Source organism: Columba livia, chromosome 1 (assembly GCF_036013475.1).
Source record: "Columba livia isolate bColLiv1 breed racing homer chromosome 1, bColLiv1.pat.W.v2, whole genome shotgun sequence".
NCBI lineage: Eukaryota > Metazoa > Chordata > Aves > Columbiformes > Columbidae > Columba > Columba livia.
In genome coordinates this window covers 100695640-100704436 of record NC_088602.1, presented here as the reverse complement: position 1 = coordinate 100704436, position 8797 = coordinate 100695640, and the positions used below count along the sequence as shown (strand labels likewise).

At 47.6% G+C, this 8797-nt stretch overlaps 1 protein-coding gene across 1 annotated transcript in view; it reads left to right on the top strand.

Moving 5' to 3' along the window:
- The first annotated feature begins 6835 nt into the window (after positions 1-6835).
- The window catches only part of LANCL3 (LanC like family member 3), a 37974-nt gene continuing 36012 nt past the window's right edge, over positions 6836-8797 (top strand). Inside the window, exon 1 of the mRNA XM_065070396.1 lies at positions 6836-7717. Coding sequence (XP_064926468.1) covers positions 7172-7717 — 546 coding nt within the window. The 5' untranslated portion in view covers positions 6836-7171. The remainder of the gene's footprint in view (positions 7718-8797) is intronic.

Genomic DNA, 8797 nt, shown 5'->3' with positions numbered 1-8797 from the left:
CAATGAAATGAAGACAGACGGTGTAATAAGTGCAAGAGCTGTAAATGAATGTGAACAGAAATTGATTTTGAAATGTTCTTGGCACTTTCCCAAGATAACACTACCACTGTATCTTTTAAAAAACAAGTGCTCCAGGCATTGTTTCAGGATTCCTAAGAACTAAAAACTCTGGCCTCCTTGGAGGTTTTTCTCTTCTGAGACCTATTTTCAGTTCAGTTGCAATATCCACATTAAAAAACAAAACCAAAACCACAACCACTTACACGTACTTAGTAGACCAGGCATAGTTCTGTGTCTAGTCTCAGACTCCACAGAACAGGACAGATACGGAGCTACTGGAAAGAGTCCAGCAAAGGGTCACAAAGGCAAAGGAGCATCTCTCATATGACGAGAGGCTGAGAGAACTGGGACTGTTTGGCCTGGAGAAGGCTCAGGGGGATCTCACCAGTGTACAGAAATACCCGAAGGGAGGCTGCAAAGAGGATGAAGCCAGGATTTTCTCAGTGGTGCCCAGTGACAGGAACAAAGGGCACAAACCAAAACACAGGAGGCTTTGTCTGAACATCATGAAACACTTTTTACTGTGAGGGTGACCAAGCACTGGCACAGGTTGTCCCAGGAGGTCACAGTGTCTCCACACTCAGATATTCAAAAGTCTTCTGGACATGGTCCTAGGGAACTGGCTCTAGGTGACCCTGTCTGAGCAGGAGAATAGGACCAGATGACCTCCAGAGATCCCTTCCAACCTCAGCCATTCTGTCATCATGTGAATATACTGAGAACTGTGCTTTAAAATGTGGCAATCCAAAAAATTCCTGAGGTGACTGCAATTTTCTTGAGTATCAAACTCATTTATTTTCTATGTCTTAAATTAAGTCATCTGTTTCATTCTTCGAGTGGACAAAAACTGAAAATGGAAAATCAGGTTATGTTTTCCTAGGTCTGCAGTTGTAAAGGATAATTCATCAGTATCCCATAGAGAGAAGTCAGTATTCTGCAGATTCATGAAAGCCTCTAGACTACACTGCTCTCACCTGCACAAAGCTGGACCCACGCAATTTTGCATTACTCCATGTTCCCTAACCTAAGCTACTTTACTCCTTAGGTTATGCTGAAAATAGCTGAGATTAAAAGTTCTCAGAAAAAGTCTCATAATAAAGTTTTCATTTTTTCAAGCCCAGCCTTGTCTTATGGTTTTGTTAGTCTGAAAACAACCAAATAACCAAACACCCAACAAACCACCTGGAAGAGGTTTTGTTTCTGGACAATATCGTGTTTCTATGTGTGTCACCATGTGTGTGTACGCACCCTGTAAAACACAGCATACCACCTGGCATTATGAACATCTCATATATGCCAAGCTAAGAAATTCAGACCTGGCCAATATGGATGGCCAAGATGGAAATTTTATAAAAGGTCAAATGCTGCACTAGTTTTGATGATTCAGAACTTGGAAATCTTCCATCCACGTTAGTATGTATCCAACTTCCCAGCACATCATTAAAGGCTAACTTGTTTCTGGAGGTGCTATCTTTCCTCAAGGGCAAAAAACCGTTATCGTCACTATCATCATTAGTTGCATTTAAGAACTCAGGACATTTCTTATCAGACATAGTCTTATAGCCTGAAATTCCAACCCAGGTGCATTGTTACTCAGTGCCTGTGGCTGTGCCCAGTCACCATCCCCATCCCTCTTAATCATCTCCAATGCAGATGGATGCAGAGGGGTGAGGTCCCTGCCCTAGCAAGAAGCACGATTCATTAATAAAAGTCTAAGGTTTCCATCACAGCAATTACCAAGATGAGCTAGCACAAAGACGATAGCAAAACATACAGAGAAGAAAATTCAAGTAAAGCATCACAGATAAAAATGTTAGCTGCTTTCAGGTAAAAACACTGCTTGATTTCAGATATAGATTTTTGTTCCTGTACTTTGAAATGCTTCCAAATTCCAGCCCTGGTAAAAATGCTACAATTAAAATCTTGGCTCTCACACTGACATCAATTGTAGAATAGATGCACTTAAGGAAATTTAGAATTGACAATGTATGTTGTACTGACAGACTAATTAGTAAGACAAAAATAACTATTTTGTTTTAATATTAACAGTAGAATATACAGTCGGATTTTTCCGTCCTTACTGTTAGCCAATGTCAGAACCATGCAGAGAACTGCAAAAGAACTGCTGCTTTCTAAGCATAGAATAGTACTTGTGGTTCATATGACATCACCTTGAACATAAAAAATAGGACATAATCTGATCTGCTGGACAAAGAAACTGTGGATTGTGACAGACCTGTCTCCAGAAAAGGCTCCACCATCCTGCTAGTTTGAGTAGATTCAGACCAAGGGAAGGAATGTTGGGAATAACAACGCTTATGGAAAAAGCCCAGGATAGGGTCAAAGTATTGCTACTCTGAGGTTAGATTTTTGCTGGTTAAGATAAAACTCGTAATTGCAAAACTTCTGCTCTGAAGAAAGCCCTGGCATTTGTCAACAGCTGAATGGCAATTCACCAATTGCAAGTAAGTCTACACTGAGACACTGAAAAAGTCTCTTCAGAGACTTTGTAGCAGCTGCTATGTTTTTATCTAAGCTGAAATCCTTATCAAAATTAGCCCACCTCTCCAAATGGAAAATGTGATATTCTGTAAGCAGATTCAATTCTGTAAGCAATGAGTACCTCTACCCACACTGTCAGTATCTTGTTACAAGAATCTTTAAGTTGTTCACTATGTATTCCCACAACCCAATGTCCACGAAAACTTTCTAGCCTTGTTTCTTAAGGAAGCAAGGTTTGCATGATCATGCATGGCTGTCCATCTACCTATTCAGAATTTCCCGCTGTCTCCATAATTTTGCATCTGTTGGCCATTTTCAACCAAATTTGGCAATAAAGATGGAGTATCAAAGAAATCAAACTGCTGTTCAACTCATAAGTTTAACTGAACTGAGTGGTAGACAGAAATTCAGTACACCCTTGGGGCAAAAAGTAACTCAGTGCAGCCCCTTACCATGGCCCAAGCACCACTCAATTTCACTCACCCCCTACGGACACCTGCCAAGCCCCCCAAGCCACCAGCAGCACCTGCTTCACACCAAATGGGAAAAGCGCATCTGGGATGCAGAGACCAAGGTGAGAAATGCCAATAATGCCTGGGAGTAAGATGGTGACAATGGAAAGCAGAAAACAAACCAGTCAGACACCAGACCTTATTAGTTCCACTGCTCGTGAACCAGCTTAATTAACATGCAAGTCTCAGAGTGCAGGTCTGATACACAAAAGCACAAGAGTAGTCATTGTATGCCTATTTGAATTCAAATGAGGTAGGATAATTTAAATATCTGACATAATATTTAACATAATCTCTGTGACATAACATGCTTTATCTTCTGATGTGTAATTTTCCTTGTGATTAAATGGCAATACATCTACTAAAACTCATATCACTTTTGTCACGCAGAAATTGTGTTTATGTTATCAACTATACACAAGTAACAGAATAAAAGGTAGACTTAAGAGATGCCACTGTGCAATGCCAAGAAGCACTTCATTTTCAAAACAGGTCCTCGTATCACTGTCAATTGCTTGTCATGGAACAAAAAACTCAAAAAGTTTTTGTGTCGTTTTGTAAGAGGAGTCCATATAGAACAGGATAGTACAACATGAGAAATGAAAAAAACACTTATGGTAAGAAACCAGAATATACTGAGCAACCAGAGACTGCTGGGGCAATGTGGCTACCAAATGACAATGCTATGAAATCCTCAGGGCTGCCTCCACTGTACGACTCCTGGTCAGACTCCTCTGTATTTTGGCTGCTGGCATGGTCTCTGCAGTGTAGAGTGACAATTTCCTCTTCAGGAACCCATGGCAGGAAGGTAGACAAAGGGCACTTAGGGAATACAAGTACTTATTTTCTCATGCAGACACGAAATATCTCTCCCTAGTTGATTCCCTTCTGCCAAACATCCAAGGGCCAACTGCCTATCAAACACAAATTGATTACAGGGCAGAGATAGAGGTGACCCTATAAACCCCAGAGCCACTTGTTTAGGAGTATGGATTCCCAGGGCAGAGCCCAAAAAGGCAGGAAGAGGAGCCAGCTGCAAAGCGACCTGCAGCTGCAAAGCTCTTTGGGGAGGGAACAGCAGCACAGGGCAGTAAGGGTTACTGATGGCTGATTTTAATACGTATGGTGGGAACTAATTTTGAATTTAACAGTTGGTGTGCTCAAACCAGCCTGAAGACTCTCTAGCACAACCCTGCTAATGCATTCACACCACTAAATACACTCCAGTTACCGAAGCTCAGCCTGTGTATGGGAGCCCAATGTTTCACCTTTGGCTCAGGAGAGATGTGGAAGACAGGGTCGGAATGAAACTGGCAACCGTGTGGGTACCCCAAAATCCTGTAGACACACTGAATTGTCACACCAGTAAAAGGTACACAAGACAAATTATAGACTAACCCATGAGACATTTGCTAGGAGATGCCTCCAGTCCCAGCACTACAACTGAGGACAGACTACTGTGCTCTTTTGGAAATATCAGATGGCACAAATTCCCTTAAACAAGTAGATGTGAACAAGCATACACAAACAAGTACACCAATAAGTAGTTAGCACAGGTTGGACTAGCTGACCTCCTAAGGTCACTCCCAACCTGAATTATTCCATAGTTCTACATTTTATCAATATGCAACAAGCATATCTCCAGAATATAAGTTCTATAATGATGGATTTACTACAACAGAAGCAACAGCTTTGAGGGATGCATCCATCCCTCCTCCCCCGTTACATCCACCCACCACACCAGTATATTCTTCGCTTGTATAATCAGTCATTTTGTCAGATGTACAGAGCCAAAGAGGAGGCATGGCATGCCCAGCGAGCAGAAACCAGGGAGCTGCAGCAGTGCTGAGTGGCAAGAGTGAGGAATCAACATTTTTCACAAGCTGAAGCCATACACTGGAGGCCCACACTTAATTTTTCTTTACTCCTCCTTTTGGCTTTTGTGGTTTAATATTCTTATATGAAAGAGAGCAGAAGCTGTCATCCTCATTTCTTGCTGATTGCTACATGACATCTGCGAACCCTACAGTGGCTAAGCACTCTTTAATTTGTCAGAAGACGCTCAAGAGTACAGAAGATGTCACTTTTTGGCACATCATTGCTGACTCCTTTTTAAAAAATAATGTAGCTGGCTTATTTGACCCTTGTAAAGAAAAGTGTTGCTAACCCAACTGATTTTCCTGTAAATTCAATAGTTTTCTTAAAGCCTTTGTTGAAAGTCACTTGGTCGGTCACTTTCAGTGCAGGGAGACAAGCACCTCTAGTGACAGGATTCCTTCACATCAATAGCAGGAAGCGTCTGAGACACCTCCTGCCCCAAAAGACTGAAGCGAAATACAAGCTCTTCTAATCTGAAAAAAATAATTGAAAAAATGAAGCAAGCATCCACAAAAAATTGAATCAGTGGTGTCAGAATGAAAAATAAACCTCCCAAATTTTCACTTAAAAGAGCACTTAAGGAATAAATTTCTCTACAACCAACAGAAATTATGCTGGAAAACCGTTAGCTACACCCTGAACTCTATCAAAGGTCTTACGGAAAACAGCTTATGACAGAAAATAATATATGAATGGGATGTCCTATCCATTGACAGGGCATTTTCACATTTTAAGTGCTCTAGATCACCAAGATCTGTGCAGTAGAAACCACACACAGTACAGTTGTTAATAAGCAAAAAAATGGGGCTTTAAGGAACACTGTAAGAAACATAGACTAGTAGGTGGTACCTGGAATGTACATAAACATGGTTAAAATGAACTAAAGGAAAGTGTAGAAATGGTAAGGAGCTGCACAGACCTGAAAGCACTTTGAAGGGGAGGCAGAACGAGGGCTGAAACAGGCAGCCAGCACGAAGCAGAGAAAAGCCAGCCACAACTCTAGAAAGATTTTTCAGTGTTCAAAGGACAGTGCTTTGACTCTTGCTACTGCTGTGCCAGCTGCTGACGTCTCCAGCAAGCTGGTCCTTCCACCCTCCTTTGAGGAAACCCTCAATTACAGAGACTTCATCTTCAGAGAAAGTACCAGAAGCCACCAGGTAACCATAAGTCATGGGTCTTTCATGATAAATTTGCTTATGCTGCACCAGTTCTCATCATTGGAGCACATGTAACAGCTGCGTATTTGTATCAGATAAGAGTTGCTCCTAGTATCTGCTTCATTTTTCCCCCCTTTCTTTTAACTGGGCATCTATTCAGTGGCCTAAATTTTCTGTTCTTCATAAGCTCTACTTGGCTCATGCATGAAGGAAAGGGGCCAAAGATGGCCTTGTGCCATTCCCGGTCTGCTGGGGACTTGCTTAGCTTTCTATGTAAATTGTCCCCGGGCTGCCCTCCTTTGGATTTGGCTACATCTTTCAGCTTTGGCTGCAGCAGCCCCCGAGGGGCTGTTCCCCAGCCAGGAATAACCCAGCAGCCCTCTGGACACCCTTCCCGGCCCTGCATCTCTCCTGCACACCCGGCACTCAGCCTTGAACCAAATCCTCCGGCACCGGCGGGGCGGGAGAGGATAGAAAGCACCATAAACCCGTTTTCCTCAGGGATTTGCAGATGGGTCGGGCAAAGGCGCAGCACGGCCTTCGATATGGGGAGAAAGAACACCCCCGGCAGGACGAGCCGGACACCGGGACCGGGCCGGCCTCGCCCACGGCTCCGCTCAGCGCTCTGGAGATCCGGTCAGTCACCCTCATCCCTTCCACAGCCCGGCGGCCGCTTGAGAAGCGCGCCCTGAGCGCAGGTGGGGCGGCGGCCGCCGGCCCCTGCACCGAGGGGCGCTGAGGGGGCAGCAGCGGCCGCTCCGCCCCGGGGTGGGGGACGCAGGGGCCGTCCTGTGGCAGACCCGTCCTCGGCAGAGCCGAGCCGACAGGCCGGGTTCGCCCCCCGCTCCGTTTTCGGCGGTTCGGCAGCGGACGCCTCGCCCGCCGCCCCTCACGGGCACCGGTGGGCGGCTGCGGGGGCGCCCCCTTCCCGCCTCTCCCGCTCCCTCCCGCCTCTCCCGCTTTCCCTCCTCCCGCTCCCCCCGCCCCCTCCCCCGGCAGCTCCCCGCTCGCTCGCTCCCTCCCGCCGCTCCCCGCTGCGCAGAGCGCCGCGCCGGCTCGGGCATGGAGAGCCAGCGCTGCTTCGCCAACCGCTTCGATGACTACCCGGGCAGCCCGGCGGCGGCGCCGGACAGGGACGCGACGGTGCCGCTGGTGACGGCCACCATCGAGCGGATCCTGCGGGAGCTGCCGCCCCTGGGCGGCCCCCGCGGCTGCCAGGGCGGGCTGTACGGCGGCGTGGCCGGCGTGGCCTACATGCTGTACCACGTCGCGCAGTGCCCGCTGTTCGCGCCGTCGCGGGAGGCCTACCTGCGGGCCGCCCGCCGCGTCGTGGACGCCTGCCTGCGCTACCAGGAGGGCGGCGGCGAGGCCGACGCGGACACCCGCGCCGCCTTCTTGCTGGGCGGCGCAGGGGTGTACGCGGTGGCGGCGCTGGTCTATCGCGCCCTGGGGCTGCCCGACTTCGCCCGGCCGCTGGGCAAGTTCCGCGAGCTGAGCGAGGTCTGCGCCCCGCTCTCCTTCCTCGAGTGCGGCTCCGACGAGCTCTTCGTCGGCCGCGCCGGATACCTGTGCGCCGCCCTTGTGCTGAAGCAGCGGCTGGGCATGGAGGTAAGGGCGGCGGCGGGCGGGGTGGGGGGCGGTGGGTCATCCGCCGGGGGACCGGCACCGCCGTCGGCGCGGCCCCTGGGAGCTGGCGGCGATTCCCCGGGCTGGCGCCCCGGGCTGCTGCCGAGGCGGGACAGTGCCCTTGCCTCTGCTCCGCGATGGAGGGGAATGCACCGGTGCCGGGGCTCTCACCAAAAAGAACCCCAAAACCCACAGCCTCCCCTCTCCCCCCGCCCCCCCCCCCCAAAAAAAAACCACAAAACCAAAACCCAAACGGTTCAGGAAGCCCCCCGGGGAGGCTTTCTCTAGTAGCTGTTCCTCCGCAGCGCTCCTCTCCTAACATAAAAGATGCATCTTTTGAAAGCGGGATTGGGGGGTACAGGGCGTGTGGGATTCGGTCCCCCTGCTGGGGCAGAGCCCCGGGAACAGGGCGCTGCATCCCTCACCCGGGCTTGCCTAGAGCATCAGTTCCTGGTAGCCAGGTGGTGAGTTGTTTAACGGGAGCCAGCCCAGGCTAGTCAAGAATATTTCCATAAAATAAAGTGGGTAAGAAAGGGAATAAAGCTGGGTAAAATGGAGTAAGGAACGTCATTATTATAAGTGGTGCTGTACTATAATTTGCAAGCAAGGAACCAGATTTTCAGACGCACTTAGTTTCACTAACCCCAGTCCACAAAAGCTGATAGATTTTTGGAAATCTGGTCATGTGTTTTGGTGCTTTTCATGAACAAGAGCTGTTTTCTTTTTTGGAAGCATAAGATGCGATTGTGGTTTGGTGTGCCATTGGTTTCAGTAGTTGGGACTTTACCCTAGGACATTGTCATTGTCAGTGTTTACATGTCATTCAGAGCTTCCACTGACTACAGCATAATAATTAATGCAATTGATTCAGTTTGTTGTGGTGTTTGTTTCTATGTGGTCAGTGCAGGCATTTGTTAGATTTTTGTTCCTGTCCTCTTGTCAAGTCCAATTTATATTTCCTCCGTTAATCACTGATTTGCAAGTTCATATGCTTCTGGCTTTCTTTCCTCCTGGGAGAGGAAGCAACTATTACAAGTAAATAAATGATGTAAAAACAAATGG